Raw genomic sequence first — 22,590 nt, 5'->3', positions numbered from 1 at the left:
TCGGCGTCTGCGGTACCCCTGAAGGTCTGTTATCTTTCAATTTTTTTTTTTTATAGTTCGAAGAATGAGACCCCAACTTCACATTCCATTCGTAATTCAAAACGCAACTGTCTAAAAAATAAAAAAAAAACTGGCAGGTATCACAGAAGCACGAAGGACTCTTTCAACTCATATTGTTCGCGATAATATATTTTGCGGCATTCACTTCGCATCGCAAATTTGGTTTTCTCGGCAAGAAAAAAAAAAAGCTGAAATGACCTCCAGGATGATGCAATGACGCCACCCGCGTGCCACAAATACTTTCGCATGTTCCGTGTTTGCGGTAAAGAAAGACAAACCTCTCCTGAGAGACATACAGTGTTTTCGTTTTATGCTTGTTGAATCGCGCTTTAATCCCGCCAGGTTCTAAGGCACTGAAGTCGCACGTTGCAGTCTCCGTCTGCGTCGGAATCGAAGCTGCTTACAAAGTAATTCTGTTGTGCGTTGCTGCAGACAGCGAGAAGTTAGTCAGCCCGAATGGGTGTGAGCTTCTCCACTGTAGATGACATGTTTAGCCAGTGCAGTACTTACTGTAGCCTGAGTTCGCTAACGTGCGTCATGAAATAGTGATACACGACCACCCGTCGGTATACAATGCTCATCTGGATCGAAGCGGACAGGGGTGGGGAATTGGAGCTCAGGATCCCTGGGTTCTGCAGCGCGAGCTTTCGCTCCAAGTGCTCCAAGCTGTGGTGTGTTAACGCATTCGGGCGGCCATATCGAAACTACCACCCTGTAGCTGCATCGTTGTCAACATCGTCGCCCACGCAACCCGCGAATCGAAAGTCCACGGGGGCTCGGCGTACCGCAGAAATTCGAGCCCGTGAAGCGACAACGGAATGCAGGAGGTCATCCGACGCGTCGATTCCTCCGATGTGCCGTCGACCTCGTCCGGGCGGCGTCCATCTCGTCCAGGCGACACGTAGCTGTGCTGCCGCTGCCCACGCAACCGGAAACGGTGCCGTACGGGGCGACCCTCGAGTCAGCAAACACCATTACGCGTCGTTGATTCAAGGGGCCGTGCTGCCATGTGCCGGCCGCGCACATTGATACGCGGCGCCTGCCGGAGAGCGCGGGTTCAATGGTCGGCCCGCGGAATGCTTTCCCGTGCGCCTGCTCGGCGCCTCGACGACAATATGCTATCGAGGACGTCTTCTTTGGACACAGCCTTGCGTCTCGAGACCGTACAACAGACCCGTACAGCGCTTCGTATTTTTTATGTGTCGTAGCATTCACACGACCTATGACTTCATACAATGACCTCATATAATGACTTCGTGTAATTGACAGATTTATTAGCATTGTAATAAAGCTTATTAAAACCATAGTTATTCAATCAAGCGGTCATATTAAGTCACAGAATGAAAGAAGAAAAACCTCCTGTGGCGTTTCAAATACCGTAGCAATCTGGTGAGCTGGGCGAGCTACTGTTTCCTGTGTACCTTGAACACGTGTGGAGTCTTGTGCCCATAGCAGAGCAACGAGACACACATATGTTTTTGCAACGTTAGTTAAAGGAGTAATTTACTGCAAAACACCATCAAACAGCTCTCAAACCCTACTTTTTTTCTTTTTTTTTTTTTTTTGCGGCACTCGCAAAACGTTTGACATCATGGATTGACGTGTTGCTATCTAAGTTTTATTTTTTTATTTTTATGATAATTTCTTTTTGAAATGCATTGTCTTTTGTGCACCCCTAAGCGCTCTGTCTTTTAATAGCGTGTAACTGATGCCGGTATTTTACTTTTGTATGTATTTTATCACGTACGTGGAGCAGTGAAACTGGCTTCCTCCAAAGACATTCTAGCACGACCTTCTAGATATAGGTATTTGCCGTGCGCCTCATTTAAACTGTTTATGTATACTTATATTTTTAAACCTTAGTTCAAATAAAATTAGGGCTGTGTCGTCGTTCTTTCTGCATTTTCGTTATTTCCTTATTATGTACCACCTCCAAGAATATCTTCGCGAGATTAGTAGTATTGTGAAATAAATAAAAACGCGAAGCGATGTCTAACCTTGCCTTGATCACCTGATTGGCGGCTGGTAACACTGTTAAAAACCAAATGTATCTTAATTCTACGGAGAAATATGGAAGGCACGGTAGGTACAGTGTCTTTTAGGCTGCGGTGGGTGTTTTTTTTACAGGCTCTTCTCAGGTTCCTCCGGTAAATTAGAAGGGGAATCTGAATTGGCTAATACTTACATACCATTTCCATTTTTCCGTTAAGCTTAGCGTGCTACACTTTTGAATTACACTTTTGCACTACCCTTTATATGGACTTTTTTTTTATCCTCAGCTCTCCAGATTTTTTGCTGTAATAAATGAATACATCTTTCACGTCACTGCACTTATAATGAATACTGTTTCCCTTGAACATACGGTTAGGGCTCCAGCGAACTGGTGCCGATTGAACATAATAGACGAAAACCCGGAGACTAGAAAGAACGAGCAACGACACGGCGGAGATGTCACAAAAATCTTCTTGGGACTTCTGTCTCGTGTCGTCCCTCGTTTTCCCTATAAGCATAAGTATATACATATATACATGAAAAAAGTGTAAGCATAAGTATACTGTAGTATAAGGGTTTTAGTATATCCGGAGCGCAAGTTGGTCTGCTTCTTTTCCAGCGGTTGTGGTGACGTCAAAATGCCGAGCTCTGATTGGTTCTGACTGAAGGATAGTGGGTAGACCTCAAGGCAGCTTGCTTCGAGGTCTACCCACTATCCTTCAATCCCAGCCAATGAGAGCTCGGCCTTCTGACGTCATCACAACCTCTGCAACAGAAGCAGACGAACTTGCGCTCCCCATTATGTTTCCCTCATTCTTTTTGCGTAAGGCGATTACTCTGGCAGTCTGTCGATGTCTTCCGTCTATAGACCTTTTCCACAAGGGCGCCGCCATCTTGAATTGTCGTCACTTCCAGTATGGGCGAAATCATTGTTTTGCCGTCGCCACGCCAATAGAATGCATTTAAGAGAACAGCGTAACCGTCACACATTCTCGTTTTGGCTCCCCTCTATTTTTTTGCTAGTTACAGGTTGAAAAGTTTTATTATTTTTTCGTCGCCCATACTGGAAATGACGACAATCCAAGATGGCGGCGCACTTGCAGAAAAGGTCTATAATCACTTGTTTCTTTCGTTGAGTCGAGCTGTTTTTCTTGTTATTACTTTCGTGGCGTTTTCACGGCCGTTCTGACGAGAGCCACTTTCTCCCTTTCCAGGTACTTCGTGGTGACAGCGACGACGCTCCTTTGTCTGGGCGGCACGCTGGTGTACGAGGACTCTCGGCCGACGCCGTACAGCCCGGAGTACGGTCCGGACTGCGCGCTCATCGTCACCACCACCAAGCCACACGCGGCCATCATACAGAAACCGCCGCTGGGTTCCACCTCGGGGCTGCAGTACATCTCAAACTTCGTGCCGCAGTGAGTGCAAGCGTCCAACGCAGCGCACGACGCGGTCGTCGCTGTCCTTGAATTGGCGGTATGCGTCTGCCCAAGGAATAAGATTGGTGGAGGCAAAACGCACTGTAATCACCGACAAGGTGAAAACGGCAGGAACGAGCAGGGTGGAGAGTGAACATCTATGCGATTTAAATCGCGATTGGAATCGGGCCAGTTTCAGCGTGACCGATTCGATTCAAACGTCTCCCATGAAAATTCCTCCGAAAATATTATTTTTTTTATTTGCCGTTTGTTTAGCATTTGATGGTTTTCGTGTGCATTTGCTTCGCATTTAAATCAAGAAATCATCATTCAAGGAAGGTTTATTCCAAGCTGAACCCGAGCAAAAAAAAAAGGGGGGGGGGGGGCTTTGCTTAGCGAATTGCAGCGTTGAACTTGATTTCTACTTTTTACTTCGTTGGTGAGCTACGTTCATACGTCCTTTCATTCAAAACGCAAAAAAAAAAAAGAATGTTTTATCACAATCAAATCAGAACTAAAAAAAAGTATAAAATGTTTTACCATAGCACAAAAAAGCCAGGATATATAGGATCTAGTACGTCGGTGATTACAGTAAAAGGTTATTGAAACAGCTTAACATATCCAGTAATTCTTTCTTCCGAATTATCAGCAATCCTACGAATCGATCAATCCATTCAAAAATCGCGGCTCTCCTGAGCTAAAGTAAATATATCATATCATATCATATCATATATCATATCTGCTATACTGAAAAATACACGATGCGGTAAAGAAACACTATTTGCAAGTACGCTGATTTGAATAAAATAAATCTCATCTATCGGATTAAAAAACAATTTGCGTTGGGGAGAAGTTTTTGTTGTCCCGCTCCAACGAGGGCGTCTATACCTTCGACAATGCTTCCACGTCTCGTGCACCTCGAGCTCGCTCGGCCAAAGCACCACAAAAGGCACGCAGCGTGTGGTGGATACCTGTCGGTTCGAACGGCACTCTCTGCCATTCTCACTCTTTCGAAGTGTGCGAATACCGCTTAGAACCGAACAGAGCAGTGTCACACCTGTAGCTTAAACGCTGCTCGACACAGCGAGATTCCATTTGAATTATCGTTTGTACAGCCCTTTACAAATTAGACGTTGGAGGTTTAGGATACACACTCCAGATATGCAACTTAACCGGCGTAGCGTATACGACTTCGTTCGCCCATAGGGATTTTTAACGTGGACGCACGAGGCAGCGATATGCTACCGCCCATGACGGTACGATTCTTATCCTGATCGAAATGAACGGGCAGCGGTACCAAAGTTATGCATCCTTTCACTTCACGTACTCCGAGCTACGGTGCACACTCGGCCACCGAAGCCCTTCAAGGCTGGTCAAGGACATGTGATGTCAACCGCGGTAAAGAGGCCCCAAGGTTTTCTTTGCTTCATCCCGCAACCAAAAAATAGTTACATAAAAAATTAAAGACAAAAAAACAGGGGTACTGGTGACTTGAGTATGTTAATCCAAAGCTCGCGCTGCAGAACCTAGCGATCGTTCTTGTATTCAATCCAAGTCCCCACTAATTGAGATATGGATATGAATCGCGACGTTATGCAGTCGCACTGGCCATCTACCGAATATTTTCGAGCACTTAGTAAAAAAAGACACAAAAAAAACGTTAAATAAGCAAATGAGCGGAGTGCAATAAATCAATTCATAAAGGTTTATATATATATATATATATGTTAAAAGCTGCCCTCACGAAATTTGAGAATAATGAATGCACCACCTAAGGACACCTTTGTGAAAAGCTTTTTACGGCGCTTCGTTTACTGGCTAATTTAGAGGGTTCATTCTGCGACTGAATAGCGCGCAGAAGACCCAGCAAAGTGGAGACGCGCCACTTCCAGCTAGTAGATTAGAAAACTTACCGCTTCCTGAACCTTTATCCAACAAATTTAGCTTTTGGAAAATATCGGCGTAGTAGAATTTTCACACGCGAGGGAGCAAACTTGGGAGACAGGTTGTTTTCCCGGAAGGCAACAGCGTATACTTGTGGTCATGGGTAGTGTGAAAACATCAAGGCGAGCGAAAGAAGCAAGAGCTATTTCTCGTGTGGACTGTAAAACACCACTTAGTCAAACAACAACTAGTTAATCAATTTCGGTATATGCCTTTCTCAATTATAACTTAAAGAATACACTGTCCTTCTAATGCGCCAGCAGAAAAGTTCTACTCAGTTCCATCTTTCTCTTTTTCCCTTCAAATCCAAACGCAAAAACACACACATAAAAAAAATGAAAGACGTTTACAATTTCCTGTAACGCCGAATTAGAGCGCAGCTCTTGAGGAGGAGGAGGAAGTGAAGGTTCGGAGAGGAGGGTATGCCTTTCCTCCTCATCCGCGCCCTCTTCTGCTCGCCTCCCGTTTAGGGGAAACGTTCCCGCTAAATTCAGCGGGGAATTTTTTCCGCTAAATTTAGCGGAGAAATTCGCACGCTAAATGTAGAGGGGAAAATGTTCCGATAAATTTAGCGGGAAAATTTTTTTCGCTAAATTCAACGGGGAATTTTTTCTGCTAGATTAAGCGGAGAAAATTTTCCGCAAAGAGCGAGGAAATTTATTCATAAAGCAATGCGCGGTGACGCTCGTGACGTCATCAAGGGAAACATCCCATGATGCACCGCGCGGTTACGCCGACGCCGACGCCGCTCAAGCCGCAAACGGGCGCCTAAGAGCTGCGCTCTAAAAAAGAAAGTAAAAGTCCTCCTAAATCCCAGCGAAATAAACAAAACTGTTTCGACCACGCTCGTAAAACGCAGATCAAATCGAGCACGATGTAAAGGGGTCTGCGGCAATTAGCCTTGTGCACGGATGACGTAAATCGCGGGCGGCTCTTCACACGGAAGGCCTTTCGGCACACCGGTGCGAACTGGGTAGGGTCACGTGCCGCCGTTTCGAAACTGTGTTGCGTCAACGGAGGAAGACACTGCCATCGCCTCCCGGAAGTGCATTCAATGCGCCGATTGCACTTTCGCTCTGGTCTCTCGCCGCGTTGCGAGGCTCGCCTTTTTAATCCCTGCGTGTTTTCGCGAGGCAAGGACTCAAACTTTCGGAACAAATGGTACGACAGATGTTTCGCTCAAACGGCCTTTCGCAGATCTGGACGGTTCAACCAACGCCAAGCGGAAGGTTCTTCGCTCAAAAAATTAAACGCGAGCCGATTTCTCGTAACACAATATCGAGAGATGTTCGCGCTAGTTTTATTTGCCGTGCGACGGAGCCCGGAATCTCCAGTCGTAAAGTATCCCGAAAAGGAAACAACAATACCGGCCTAAATTTTATAAAATTACTCTAGTCAGATACAAGTTAATAAGCTCCGTCTCCATCATCGGCTGTATCCCTCGAATAACACTCGGGGGTTCGCGTAAGCACGGCTATAGTCAAAGTGCGAGGGAGGGTAACACCAAGCGCGTGCTGTAGGCGGAGCTTCCAGCATATTTTTAACTTAAAGCGACATTTATTAATTGCGCAACTTGCCCAAAAGACGATACATTTCAAAAGTCAATCAAGCAACCCCAGCGGTCGCTATCTCTTATACGGACGGCGCGTGGTTGGATATGAATCTTCGTCGAAAGCTAACGCGCTCGTTTTCGATAGGAGCCGAGTTTGAGTTCGTACGACGAACGCTGACAGAGTCTTCGTGTCCGATACATGCTCAAAACACGTAACTAAAAAAAGAAAGCTTATTTGGAGAATTGGCGGAGCCTCTACTTAGATGTACTCTTACGAAAAGAACCGATTGTCGTGCCACGAAACATACCCGTTAAAAAGTGGTCCACTACGATACACATTTTTCTTCGTAATTTAAACGCCCCTCGGTGCACTTTTTTCTTTCTTCTGTACAATAATTATAGGCTTGCACCGCTCCCGATTACAATCTTGCATCGTACTACAGCCGCATATGTTTACAGCACGATACCACAAGAAACAAACGAACAAACAAAAACTTTTAATATTCGCATCATTCACGCCACGTGCATGCTCGCCACTCCCATCGCGTTCCCCCCTCGTTCCGCGACGAGAGGAAAGTATCGAATCCCCGTGACACGGATTCCCTGCCAGCTTCATTCCGTCGCCCGTATCCGATCTCGAATGAAAAAGTCGGGGACGAAAACAACGGGCCTCCATCCATTCATTCTATAGCCGCGCCCCGCAAAGATCCCGCGCCCGCCATTCCAATCACTTTCCGGCACTTTCTCCTTTCCAATTACATCGCGTAATTCGCGTACACGAGTGCAACCTCCACCGGTAGATCACAATGGTTACCGCACAGCCCCACATCTCGAATGGCGCCACGAAAGCGCCAATCAAATTTGTGAGCATGCAGCGAGAGAACGGGCGTTGCGAAACTCCGGATCAAAAACGTGTAAACATGACCAGAGGGGGTTCTCATGCGTTGCTCTCCCCGCAACGATAATACTAACTACTTAGTTTTAGCTTGAGTTCAGACACAGCCGACGCTACGAAGCTAATTGGACCAATCAGGCAGCATCAGAAGCGCGAGTCACCGGGCCTTGTTTGTTTATCACTGGTTCAGGGATGATAGACCACGTACTGAAACATGGCGAACACCATGGAGGTGCACTTTTGGAGCTGTCTGGTTGGTCCCATAAGCTCGTAGCGTTCTGCCTCTGGACCGAAGGTGAAAGAAAGGATAACATAATCATAATAACGATTATAATAAATATTTGACACGGGCCCAACTGGCAGCCACCCTCCCCGGGTATTGTAGTAGGCACTTCCACTTGGACCCTGACCCGGATTATGTTAGCACGCGATCGAGTCCGGGACGTAAACGCATTGGATCAATACGAGCGCGCACGCAACAAACATCCCCCAACTTTCTCGGACGTCGAGGCGTCTGCGCACGCACTAAAAAGATCATTAAAACGGAACAACAACATCGCAATGCTCCCCGCGGGAACATTGTAACACGATGGCGTTAAGGAACTCCCGGGGTCGGTGTCGGCGTCGGTGGGTCCGGAAACTCCGATGCTACAAAGACGCATTTTGGAGCACTTGCTCGCCGTATAGTTTTCATTGCACAGCCCTACAATTTTTATGTATGGGCCACATCTGCAAAACTGTTGAATGATGCTTTTCTTGACAGAAGATCGTAATGTTTCCGGGGATCGTAATTACGCGTTTATGAAATAGAACGCAAATCAACTCGAATTGTAATATTTTCTCGAAAATTTTATTCCACACGGAAATGTCCCAGAAAGTTGGCCATGACGGGAGACAGGACAGTTAGCTCAGTTATAGGGGCGGACATGAAAGCGCGGACACAGAGTGTACTTGGAAGTGTTGAGGACACTTCCAAGTACACTCTGTGTCCGCGGGTCGGGTCCGGCCCGCTGTGGCGTTCCGGCCTGCCCGCGGATAGCCGCCGTCTTTCGAGTGACGCCCGGCCCGCAGTCCCGCTGCTACCACACATGTACACGTTAGTGAAAAAGGAAAAAAAAAAAACATTTTGTTGAAGGTCGATTACCAGACTCCAGATTCTGCAAGGCAGAAGATCCTTCTCACATTGGGGGGAGGAGGACACAGGCAACGGTGGACAGGGTAGAAGGGGGAGAGGAGGGAGCGGGGAAAAGTGGAAAGCGCGAACTGGGCGAAATTCACGCGGCAAAAATCTGCATTGACGCGTCGACGCGTATTCACTCGCCACTGAATTCCATGAGATAAATAAGCTGCGAATGCTGCCGACGCGAACAGCGCGACTGTCAGGGTTGCAAAAAAATATAAATATCCACACGCAAAAAAAAAAAAAACTTTTAAAGCTTTTTTGAAACACGTCATATTCGTAAGAAGCGCAAAACAAATTCGACCGAAACGAGCAAGTAATCCAAACTTCAAGCATTGGTTGGTTAAGAGATTGTCTAGATAACGGCGGGGAGCATGCTCGACCTGTAACACTGTGCATCAGTGCCAGGCAGAAGCCGAAACCGCGTACTACGTCCTGCGTCCTGATTGGCCTGTGTACTTCACCGCGCATTGGCCGCTTCTGGTAGCGTCGTTCGCTACCGGAAGCGGATTTACAAATATCGCCTTCTGCGCGCTACAATCTTTGTCTGCTGGGCTGTGGAACGTCTTCTAAGCATGCGCTGTAGCTCTGTTGTGCAGTATATCAGACGCTGCGCATGCGTTTACAGCTCAGTGACTTGGCATTTTTTACCCGGACGATAAGCGATGCAAAGGTCTATAGCTCCCCTAGATATGCGATCAACGCCCAGTTTTTTTATGCCGAGGCAAGCTCCATGGAGTTCACCCTTTACACGCTACTGCTCAAAGAGTAACCAAGTACTTTACTTGTTACTGAGATTCAAAAGGAACGCGTTACTATCTCAAAATTGACGAGTTACTATCTCGTTACTCTGGATGTGTTCTTTTTTAAAAAAAAAAGTAGCCGCCTTCCGTTATTTCGTGTCACTAATAATGGCTAGCTTTTAACGGATTCGGAGGCATGTTTTTCTAGTTGGTACCTTTTTTTGCCGTGCAAGTCACAGACGCGAGCTGAAGTGAAAATCGAAGAGGGTAACTTTTGTTGTACAAGTTCTTGTCCAGAATTGACTAGATACAGTTATTCGATACTCCTTAAAAAGTCATAAAAATACTGTAATCATTCCTTCTCTCGAGAAGTAGCCGATTCGCTACTTCGTTACCGTAAAAAAGTAACTAAACAAACGAAAGGCGTTATCCACGAGTCTGACGGTACCAAACGCACGTGAAAAAAAAAAAAAAAAAGCAGTGCGCCAAAACGCAAAGGGAGATTAAAAAAAAAGAAGACAAAAACTGTTTTTAAACGTGGGTTCTTTCGCCTTATTACTTAGTGTAAATTGTGTTCACCATCATTACGATTCGTAGTCCAGTATATCGTGCATGCGTAACAACCTTGAAAAAAAAAAAAGCGTTCTCGTATATATTGGGCTTAGTATACTGTGGGCCGTAATTATCGCACATTGCCGTAGTCAAATCTATCATTCTCATTAGTCTTCTGCCATGTGAAAATATGCCAAAATTTCTATATACCTTGATTCATGCCTAGGTCGCAGTTCTTTTGTAATGTCCCCATAATTAGCAACACAAAAAATTTAACAATAAATCACGGTTTTCATCCACTTCTCTTTCATTTGAAATTTTGCATTTGAATGCCTATTGCGATTCATTTATCTAGTATTTCAACATTCACACTTCATATTGCCTTATTTATTTTTCGGCCCTCCAGACTGCAACAAACATCATTAGCCAAAACGTTTGAAGACCCCTGAAATGGAGGAATAAACAGACAACCGCATGGGCAGGCTTTTCCTTCTTTTCGCTTTAGTCGGCTAAAAGGCTACTTTCACGAGAGTAGCATATGCGTATACTTCAACAAATCTCTTGAAAGCCCCACAGTAACAGCCCAGTTTTCGCTAAGAGACTTAGAAGCCAATACCCCTTTGTGTTTTGTTTCAGCCTGTATTGTACACGCGCCACTGTTAGCGCAAAAGAGCGATACGCGCTTGTGTCTGTCTCTGAATTAAAATAAAAAGGCCGTCATCAACAATAAATTCTACGGGATAAGTAATCATTTGAGACTCTAACCTAAGCATAAAAAAATTTCGGCGCCCGCCAATGCCTGCTCCGAAGCAAAATGCGAACATGCTCCAATGTCGTTTTCGCGCAATCTAAAATGTCTGCTCCGTGTAAACGCATACAAGAAGGCCCCATGGAATGATCATCGGAACACTCCATAGATCAATATGACAAGACGCGGTCCACGTGGTCCGTTCTAATTGATTTCGTGCGTTCCTCACAGTCCCCTGCAGGCTGCAGCAACCGAGTTATCCCATCGACGAACGTGTCAAGGCTCCCACCCGCCGCACGAGGCGATCGCCCCGCGCCCTATGAAGCCTCGTTACACGGCGACCGACGCCACCACCGGTTCGAACAATTAGCGCGCCTTAACGAGCGACGAAGCACTACTTGACGCGCGCGGACCCGTCCAGACCAAAGACCGTTGACGTGAGGAACCTTGAGAAAGTTCCCGCAAATCGCCGCGAGTTCACAGTAACAGCTCGCCGCTGAACGCCCGCCGGCGGGGATCTCTTTTTTTCTCGAAACGAATCGTGATTAGTGAGCTTATCCCCAATGAACGAGAAGTAGATTGCGGCCCCTAATTGAGTCGGCGCCACCGAGAAGCCGGCAACGACCGGTCACCGGTTGAGGGAGGGAGAGGCGTCGGAGTTGATCAGCGGTAAGTTGCGCGTACGTGCGCTTCGTGCGGAACCGATTCCTGGTCGAGGACGTTCGGCGTAATTTCTCGTGCACGTTACAAAACGTGCCGAAGGAGGCCGTCCTCCGCGTAAACACGCAGGCGTGTGCTCGTGATCTCCCGGCCGTTTTGGTGGGAGAAGTGGGGCGCTCGTCTGTAGGCTGGATCGGACGCCGATCGTAAAAGCGAGCGGCATGTAGGGATAAATAATAATAATAATTAAATCAAATTGCAAACGACCCCCCAAGCTGCGCTACGATTGACAGCGCTAGCATGTTGCGTTGTGGAAAGGCATATTGAAGGAGTCGGCCTCTAGTGAATGTGCCGTACAATCGTAATCTAAACCCTGAGAAAAGGAGAAATAACAAAACGGACAATACATCGATTGAGATTCCGTGTCGTCTTGTGAGTTATTTTATTTCTCCTTGTCTCGGGGTATAGAGTATGATGCTTCCTAACCACCTCGCCTGCATATTTTCGCTCCCTGCTGTACAATGTTTGCCATGGGTTCTTTGCTTTCAGCGGAATTGATGTAGGAGACGTGTGTGAGGATATGTGCGCTTTGGTGGAACAATTGTGGAGAATGTTGCATGTGTTAAAGAACGACGCAGAAACATGTTTTTTGTTTTTTTTTCGCCTGAAGCGTTCTTTCCGAATGAGGGCGTTCGTGGCCGCGTCTGCGGTGGAAGAAACGAAATTATGCAAGCGGACTGTATAGACACGAGAATGGAACCTGGGCGGCGGTAGTGGGGAGGCGAGGGAGCATGTCCGCACAGCGTGACCACGTGGGTGTTTCGCAACGGCGGCTGCCGGAAAAGGGGGGGGGGGGGGGGGGGAAGACGTTCTGGGAGGGTACGCGGATGCCGCAGGAACGACGGGGAGGCGAAAAGCGCTGTTTCCGTGATCACGTGGGTTTTTGGGAACAGCGGAGGCCTACAGGGAGGAAAGGGGCCGAGAGTGAGCCTTACCATGCGTGAGAAATGACGCGGAGAGGAAGAGCAGTGTCTCTGCTGTAGAGGGAGATTATTTGCGTTCGTACACACTCTAAAAAAAAAGCCCGTGCGTCGATTTTCCCGCACTGCACACGGAGAGCCAATCACCGTAACTTACGGAGGCAGCTCAGCGAATGACGATGTCGAAAAATACGTTTAGACAGAAAAACGCAGTCTGAGTTGTGATATTAAGCAGTGTAAAACGTCACGCTTGCATTGCTTAATGTCACAACTCAGACCGCGTTTTTTAGTTTAATCATAGGTTTCGGCATTGTCATTCGCTGAGCGCTCTCCGTGTGTTGTGCGGGAAGTAGACCCATAGGCCTTTCTTAGAGTGTTGTGTTGAATGCTCGGTGCCAGCTAAAGAAAGACGACTCGGGGTGGAGATTGGGAAGGCACGCTGTGCTTCAGCGCTCGGGAGTCTCGTATCCAATCCAAAAAAATACGAATTGCATCCCTACACTGAGGCAGCGCTCGTGCCCCATCTCTTCCCCGCGCGTTGGTCTCCTTTTGGTGACGCTGAAAACGCAACACTACGAATTGATCATCGAGGACGTGTTGGACGAACGCCGCTACAAATTTGGTAGATATCTGCGTCAACAAAAGGGCAGCGAATAAAAATCAATATAATTTAAATTGGAATATAAATCAGAACAGTTTTACTATGATTTAGATTCAACCGCAACATAATTACGAAAATAGTTTTTAAGTTACCGTTTGTCTATCATTCGATGCTTTCTACTCGTACGTGCATTCCCTTTGTACTGATGTCAAATGATCATCAAGAAACATTTATGCCAGGCTGAACATGAGCAAAAAGCAGTGTTCTTCTAAGTGAATCGAAGCATTCGGCTCTCTTTCTGCCTTCCACTTCGTCCGTATGCTACGTAACGTCCTATTCCAAGCAAATCAAAACGCAAAAGAAACGAAACGAAAACTAGAACAACAGTAATGGTCCTATTGCAAACAAATCATTGCGTAAAAAAGCAGATAAAGTTTTTTTTCTTGTTTAGTAAAAAAATAATCTTTTTTTTTTTTTGTATGGCAGGGTTTACATCGATAAAAATTTGTTAATTAAATGGTACTCTAAATTTAGACTAATTCTTATCTTGTCTAGAAATACATGTGGGAATAAAGAGTCACTCTACTCCAGACGGCAAAAGCGCTAAAAGCATTACACTCCGTTCACCCTTAGGCGGAGACTACGGTGGTAGCTACGTGCCCGCAGGACCAATCAGCTGCCTCCCTCTTATCACGTGACCCGGCTCTCCGCGCGTGGCTATGGCCGGGAAAATGATGACGCGGCGAAAGAGAGCCGTGGGACTGGTCCAACGAGGACGTACCTTTCACTGTAGTCTCAGCTTAAGGGTGAACGGAGTACACCTAAAGTGATTTAATTCAAAATAATCGAATTTAAATACAATTAATTTGACTTAACACCTTTAATCGCGAACGGTTTTTTTTTTACTTGCGTTAACAATGAAGATTGCTAAACTATGTCTATAAAACACAGAATCAAAACCTCCTATTTAACGGGGGGGACATAAAAATCTCCCCTATATTACTGGGAGTGAACTTTTCAGTGCTACACTATCGAGGCTAACCTGGCCTCCATAGTGCTGCCGCCCCGCACGGTTCCGAGAGCACGTGACTTTGTCTTGCGCCTCATTCGCATGCGCAACTAACCTTGACAGATTCGGAGCACCGCTGAAACAAACTCTATAGCCTCGACAAAACAGCAGAAAATACTAGTCGACGTATCTCGTAACGCATCGCCGTCGTCTGCGCAGGCTAAAAGCGGTGGCGCTGACGGAGGGCCAACAGTGCATCACGTACGAAGACGTGAACCAGGCAGTCCTCGAAGCCAAAGCCAAGTTCGGCGAGGACGTGCCGCACGAGATCTACGAGCTGTCGTCCGACTCACCGACGCCCGAGCACGTCACCGTGCCCGCAGAGATCATCCAGGAGGCCTCCAAGGTACTCGCAAGGAGGTCAGTACCACGCTGCCGACACCACCCTGATAACAAAGTCGTAATGCTGCATGTTCGGCGACCAACCGACGACTTTTGTTGTGTATGCGTGGCGCAAGTTCGTCTGCTTCTTCTGATTGGCTCTGATTGAAGGATAGTGGGTAGACCTCAAGGCAGCCTGCTTTGAGGTCTACCCACAATCCTTGAATCTGAGCCAATCAGAGCTCGGCATTCTGACGTCACCACCCTGCAAAAGAAGCAGACGAACTTGCCCTCCGTATAGTATCACGGCCGCTTCACACATACAGCGCAGTGCTAAGTCATCACTAAGAAGAGCGCTGATGCAGAGCTGACTTGAACGTAACGCAGCGCTGATGCACCGCTGTATCATCAAGGTAATCACTATCTTCCGCGCTGACTAACAGTTCTGTGCAGTATGTGTGGACGGGCCTTTACTGCAATTCCGGATGTTTCGCTCTTTCTGTCTATATAAACGTAAGACATATATAAACCTAACAGGACCATTTTAACTGTAGTATTTGCCGCTCATGAACTATCATATCACATCGTTTGGACGCACTAACCACTATATGCGTAACTGAAGTAGGTTTGTGACAGATGACCTCCGCCAGCTTCGTTGCTTACAGCGCGAGTGACGGACACAAAAAGTTTCGCACAGAAAAGCTAGCGCATTTATATGCTTTCACATCTAAAAAAATGATGAAGTAAAACATAAAGTGTGCTGCGATTAACACCGGTAGCTGCTGTGTTGTGGAACCGCATGTTGAAGGAGAATTGCCTCCAGCCAAACCTACTTCAAACTACTCCAGCCAAACCTACTCCAAACCTACTTCAGTTACGCATATTGTGCTAAACAATGTTTGCAATGGGTTCTTTCCTTTCAACGTGTGTGAGATGTGTGATCTGGTGGAACGATTGTGCGAGATGTTGCTTGTGTTAAAGAAAAACACAAAGGCGTGTTGTTTTTTTTTTTTTTTTTTTTGGCCGAAAGGCTTTTTTAGAATGGGGGCGCCTGTGACCACGCCTGAGGTGGAGGAAGCGTACTTACGTACGTGGGCTGCTCTGTAGAGGCGCGGAGAGTACACGAGAACGAAACCTGGGTGGCGGTGGTGGGGAGGCGAGGGAGCGTGTCCGCACAGCGCGACCACGTGGGTATTTTGTAACAATGGCGGCCGGAGAGTGGGGAAGGGGAGGAAGGGAACGTGGAGCAACGACGGGAAGGCAAAGAGCGCTCTCCCCGTGATCACGTGGTTTTTTTTTCGAAACAGCGGAGGCCAACAGGGCCTTCGCTGTTTCGAAAAGTCTGCAGCCAAGTCTGCACGAGCTCTCGGGTCACGTGAGGCAACTTCGTTTTTAAAGCGCAATCCCACAGGCGATTGTTTCACTTGGCTTTAGACTTGTGCGCAAGTGTCCACAATTATGGGGGAGCACAAGGGAAAAAAATGAGAAAGACAGAGTAATATGTGTTATTTCATTCGGTCTGTTGTCCCTTGGCAAGGAGCACAAGAATTATATACCAATCTCGTACTTTTAAGAAACCAAAACTCACGTTCAAATTATACTGTACTATACTTCGTGAACTTCCAATATCCGTCCAAGGTACACGTTTATTATATTGTTAGTATATACTTCGCATTTTAGCGGTGCGCTCCGTGCGTCGCCCAGTCTGGAAACAGGTGTTCATGTAGAAACCATGATTATAATACATTATTCGTAAATAAAAGAATATATTTAATAAAATAGAAAAGCCGTATATTTCTATCTAGTGCATTACGTTTTGTCAAAATCCTGTCGTCCTATGGTATCAGTCTCAAACCTTCCTTCATGTTTCCCTGGTTCAACGTTATTATACATACTCAGTCGTCAAACTTCCGGTTCATCACATGTCGGTCGAAGTGCCCCCCCCCCCCCCCCCCTTTCTATACGCTGCGGCACGTATCCGCAGGGACAGTCCATAGAGCAGCCGCACCATGTAATAAAAGTGGCACTTCAATCAACTGGTGACGGTCACAGGAAGAAGGAGGTGGGGCGAGATTCAGCAGCGATACTGAGACCTCACTGTCGCAGGTTCTCGCTGTCCTACCACGCCATCGTGTACGGGCTGCCTCAGATCGACACGACCAAGACGGTGGTGAAGGACATCTGCCCGACGTTCCTGCGGCCGGTCAAGTGCGAGCTCAGCCGCTACCGGACCCTCACCGGCATGTGCAACAACCTCGACAACCCGTCCTGGGGAAGCGTCCGGGCGGCCATGGTCCGCTACCTGCCGCCGGCCTACGCAGACGGTACGTGCTCGCCGGACTCTCGGTTAAAAATAGCGGGCAGGAACGAACTCGGTTCCCATACAAAACCGATTTCGGGAAATTCACCATCCTCCTAGACCTTTTTTCAAAACTTGTAGCGCCCTCCAGCTTCTGAGCCGGAACCACTAGGATTTATAAATGTCGGCTGTATAGAGCTTGTTGTAGTACGGTGCTCGCCGGACTCTCGGTTCAGATCAAGAAAACCCGTGGAAACGAAGTCGGCTCCTAAACTGAAGCAATTTCGGATCATCGACCATCCTCTAATTGGACATTTTACAATAACTGCAGCACCGGCACAGCAAGGAATTATGGGAACTGGCTGTATAGAACCGGCTCTATACTCCGTTCACCCTTAAGCTAAGACTAGAAGCTCCACTTTCAGTGCGAGTTCGCTGGCTTCCGCATTGCTTGGGTTGCGCGTGCCTGCGCGTTCACACATGTGTTAGCAGAAGCAGAAAGTTCGCGCCGAAGGCGGAGCTCTAGTCTCAGCTTAAGGGTGAAGGGAGTATAGCAGACGCTATGTGCACGCCGGACTTTCCGTCACGAGTAAGAGCGCAGCGAGAAGTCAGTCCCCAGACAGAACCGATGTCAAGTCATTCGCGAAATTAACCTTTGTAAATACCTGTAGCGACATCCGCCGCCTTCGCCGGTATCGCAAGGAATTATGGTAAGTGTCTGTATAGAACCGGCTGCAGCAGACGACGGACGCAACGCAGGCGAGCGGGCGTGGGCAGACGAGCAACAGCACTCCCGCGTCGTCGCTCTCTTTTCGTTGCCACGTAGTATAAGACAAGGACGGCTGGCGCCGAGAAACATAACCAACAAGAGTTCGTTTCTGCACAGCAGCATACGAAGGTACACTGTAGCAAGACGTCAACGCCACAAAAAGGGACGTTCGTGAGCCATCGGAGCGAGCCCTTGCAGGTACTAGCGCACATAGTTCCGCGGATGTCTTCAGGATGCCCTATGGACGTCCCGTGGACGTTCGTGCGACATCTAGGCCTTTTGGACAGCGCTTGGTCCACAGCCAAACCTATACACGAGGCTGCAGCCACAGCTACCGCGAGGGGCATAGGCGAAAACGCGCGACGTCTTATAGAATTCTGACGTCATCACTGTGAGGCCGAGCATGGACACCAACTGGACACGAGGGCCATGTCGGCGTTCCGACGGGCCTCCCGTTCACTCAGAGCGCCGTAAGACAGCATTTTGTCATGAACGCCCCCCCCCCCCCCCCCCCCCCCCCCCCCCCCCGAAACAAAATTCTGGCTACGTGCCTGGTTGGTTCAACGGCGTCGACTCTTCTTAAAGAAGAAGCGCCCTCGAGCCGCTGCCGCCGCGAACGGGGTAACCCTGCAAGGACGCGCGGGGCAACGCATCGGAGGCGGCCGCTCATCTTCTCCCCTGATCTGCGGATCTGGGTGTCGCGTGGCCGTCGCCGCTGGCTTAGGACGCCGATTGAGGTCGATCCAAGAAAAGGTCGGCCGAGCACGGGAGGCCGGCACGCGTACATAGCGACAGCTCGAAAGCGACAGCGCTAGGATTGGGCACTTCGGTTGAAACGAAACGCAGAAAAACAAAAGAAAAACGTTTCCGTCGAATAATTCAAAATCATGCAACTCATTGGCACGGCATTTGCGGATCCCTGTTACTTAGGAATGAACTTACTCACGTACTCATCTATCTTTAAATAAATCAAACAAACTCCCCACGCCCTAAAAAAAAGGGAAAAAAAAGGGAAAGATTATTGTAATCTTACGGCTAATGCCGGGAGGCAGCGTGACTGGCCTGTTTTGAGCTACACTCGGTGTTCATTTCTACTGGCTTTCCCCTCCGGTAAGCCCTCCGCGACGAAGAAGCCGCTAGTGCGCCTCCGCGCCGATGGCCTTGACTGTAGGGTTCCGGGTATGGTAGCGGGTTGCGGAGAGCCGTTGCGGGACGGCGAAAGCGATCTACGAAAACTCCCTATTTCCTGCAAATTTTATCAGGGCGCAACTTCACTAGTTCACATTCGGGTTACACTTTCTTGGAGACATTTTTTTTAATGTAACCTTGGCTTTAAGCATATTCTTCTTAAAAACATGAGTGGACAAAATTTTGTTTTACAATGTTTGAAAAAAAAAAAAGCAACAGAACTTGAACAAGAACGTATCCTACGTACACGATATAGTTTAAGAGTATGCGTTAGTAAGTAAATGTCCGTGCGTATATACATGCAGGTTAGTTATATCGATGCCAAACCCCTTCCACGACAGCTTTAAATGGTACTGTAAAAGATGGCGCTATTTCAAGCGGGCGAGCCCGATCAATAAAAACAAGAATGGATGGATCCAGCGAACATCGGTTGAACAGACGTCGGTATATACACCCTACCACTTCAACATAAGGATTGAGGCATATCGTTTCGGCGAACTGGTCACCTCACATCAGATTTCATTTAGTCCTTTCGCCTCCAGCCTGCACTCGAAGCCAACTTGGAACGGAGTCCCAAACTCGTGCTGAAATTGGGCCTATTATCGCAGTCAGCGAGTGGTTTATCGCATCTGTCAGATTCTCACGCATTGAAATGCTATTTAGCCAGATGTAAAACAAATTATGTAATCAGTGATGTGATTGGTCATAGTCATTTTGGAGCAGCTATCGAAGCAGCCAAAAGTTCATTTTGGATAAGCAAAAAGAGCTTTTGGAACATAACCGCACACCTAATTTTTATTTATATCGCTGCAAATGTGAGAAGGAGAGACGGAAAATGTTAGGAGGAAAACAAACACCAGCTGTTTAGTTGCTTGTGGAAGCACCAGACGCGGTAACAAGAAGACGACTGATGAAGGACAGCGCAAACTGCCGTGAATGATTATTTTAGGTTCGAAATCCCACTAAACAAATGTTAAAATACTACATTTTCGATCACCTAGATTTATGTGTCCTTCAAGTTCTAGGGAGGGTTGTAACAAAACTGCAATTCTCAATTCAAACAAAAAACAAAGCTTAAAAAATAAACCTACAAAAGAGTCCATATATATCTTCTTGCACCACGTCTCGCTCTGGAGGAGGTGCTTTCCCCCTAGCACGCGGGTGCGCTGCAGAGAAGCAAGACGTGCCATATCGCGACGCCTAGTTCGCAATTGTTGCTTCACTGCAGTACACCAGTGTGCGATGAGAAGCGCACTCAACAAAGCTAACTAGCCCACCAGAACAGACCACGAGACTTATTGCGAAACTTCCGAGTACTGTCAGTGCTTGGTGCGAAGTCAAATAGAATAGTAAGTTACTTGAAGCGATTATCGAAAGTCCTGACAACCCGCACGAGCCTACCCTAAAGATTCGGCCCGGTAGCGAGGCCTGCAGCTGTTATATTTTTAGTATTATTCGAGTGAACTTAAGGCGCAATGTTGGCGCAAATTCCTCACATTTTGGTCAAATGTACGAGGGTGTAGCAGGGTAAGCACTTTGACACAGTTTGGCTCAAACGGCGCGCCAATTACATCCCTGCGTAATACAAAAAATAAAAAAAAAGAATTGGGTTAGGGGGGTATTCCCTGGAAGCCATATTTGAGGGCGTTGTTTAGAGCGCATGCTCAGAACGAGCTCGAATTAATCGGTTACTAACAGTGGCGTACCAACTTGAATTTGAGTGGGAAGCAAACTCGACCGTCCTCTCCCCCCCCCCCCCCCCCCCCCCCCCACTCCCCCCTCACGGCCGGGGGGCGGTGCCCTTGGCACCCCTTGGGCGCCACCGGACAGTGTTTGTCCTGCCCAGTGCGGCTGTTTCAGGGGACGCAAAACACATGCCCTGCCGCCCCCTCCCCGCTCTGAGAACTGGGGGGGCAAGTGCCCTCCTTGCCCCCCCCCCCGGCTTGGTACGCTCATGGTTGCTAAGACATTCAATCCAGATGGCGCGGAACGCACGCTGCAAAAGAACTGTGGAAGCTCGCCGCCAGCACCCGCTCAGCATTCGCGCACGCAGCTATGGCAGCCAGCGAATACTCCCTGTAACTATGTTCACGCGAAACTGCAGCCAATGCCACGTGAGTAGAAGGTCGCAGCTTTGAAACGTTCCTCCGTAGAACGAGCGCTCGCGCTAGAAAGGCACGTCTCAAAGCCAGGAGGACTCGCTAGGTCGCGCTTGTAGCTTTTGACTTCAGCCTAAGGGTGAACGGGTTTTGTCACGGGGCTCAGAATCCTAGGCCACCTAAAAAGAATGAAATCGCTCGATCACACTGAGAGTCTCGTTGGGGCAGGCGGTTGAAGCTAGCCTCACGCCACCGTCATTTATGAAAACGGGCTGGACATTGATCGTCCTCCGACAACGAGGGGTAAGCCGCACTAGGAAGTCGTCCGGGCATCGAGGGGCACCGGCACACGTGGGACCGTCGCTATCGATCCAGAAAGTTCCCAGATAACGCGTCCGCCGTCCTCTGACACATTTCGAGGATCTGGTCGCCTTCCTACTTACGCCCGGCCTTTAAAAAAAAAATGGAAAAGAACAAAAACACAGTTTCCGCCGCGGCTGCCTTCAAAGACCGAGGCTTGTCCGGGTCTGTCTCGAAGACGGTTGCAAGAGCAAGTGGAACAGAGGAGCCGTGAAGGAATGTCGCCGGCGATGCGAGAGATGGCCGGACGCGCTGGAAAAGAAAATTCCACGCGTGGATTGAGGAGAAGCACTTTCAACTTCGACAACGACGCGAAACAGGTGCGTCGGGGGCTTTTCAACTGGGTCACCAACGAAGTTCTCGAATTTCCTGCATGTGCTTAAAAAATTTAAAATAAAAAGAAATAAAAAAAAATATTGCGAGACGTGAACTACCGTCACTGGCAGCTTAAAGAGACACCAACATGAAAATTAAATACCCTTTTGATACTGCCTATAAATGCAACACATTCTCTTTTTTTTTAAATATCTTTTAGCAATATTTACGCCGTTAGAAGCAATTTAAGTGGGGGTAGCCCTGCTCTAAGCCCCGCCCATGATGCCGATAACGAAAGGTGTTAAACACCATTTCCCGGCTGACTTTGGTTGAGGGTAGGATTGACGTGTGAAATATCGCCGTAAAATTGTTTCTCCGTGGAGTAATATTATTTTTATCGACAATCATTTTTTTTTTAGTTTGATCAAGCTCAGGTCAAGTCAAGTCAAAATGTGTTTTTAACTGTAAACAAGACATTAGTTAATTACACTTATTCAGACAGGGGTCCCAAAGTTTTCAAACTGTTGAAAGGACCCCTCGATAAACAAATAAGCTAGATAGAGTCATTATTATTATTTTTTTTAATAACCTGAGATTGCTTTTGCCGCTTTGGTTCCAAACAATAAAAAACATGGCTGCTGTTGTTTGCGACCTGCTCAACGAGCCGTATCTCGTTGAGCTCGTTTATTTTTATGAGTGCGAGTCGTTCTGCGTTCACTGATGTGTTTAGAGGAGGATCTCGTCAACCGACTAGGTTGAGGCGCGTACTTTTAAACAACTGAACCAAGTACGTGCGTTCGGAAGCGCTGTACGGGTGCTCCCGCCACAGCTCTCTCCCTTAGCAT

At 47.6% G+C, this 22,590-nt stretch overlaps 1 protein-coding gene across 1 annotated transcript in view; it reads left to right on the top strand.

Moving 5' to 3' along the window:
• The window catches only part of LOC8033462 (chorion peroxidase), a 235,403-nt gene that overhangs the window by 152,647 nt on the left and 60,166 nt on the right, over positions 1–22,590 (top strand). Inside the window, exons 2-4 of the mRNA XM_029970103.4 lie at positions 3,267–3,470; positions 14,554–14,754; positions 16,822–17,039. Of these exons, the coding sequence (XP_029825963.1) occupies positions 3,267–3,470; positions 14,554–14,754; positions 16,822–17,039 (623 nt within the window). The remainder of the gene's footprint in view (positions 1–3,266; positions 3,471–14,553; positions 14,755–16,821; positions 17,040–22,590) is intronic.

This window comes from Ixodes scapularis, unplaced genomic scaffold, assembly GCF_016920785.2.
Source record: "Ixodes scapularis isolate PalLabHiFi unplaced genomic scaffold, ASM1692078v2 PGA_scaffold7__128_contigs__length_106722199, whole genome shotgun sequence".
NCBI lineage: Eukaryota > Metazoa > Arthropoda > Arachnida > Ixodida > Ixodidae > Ixodes > Ixodes scapularis.
This window is presented reverse-complemented; position numbering and strand designations above follow the sequence as displayed.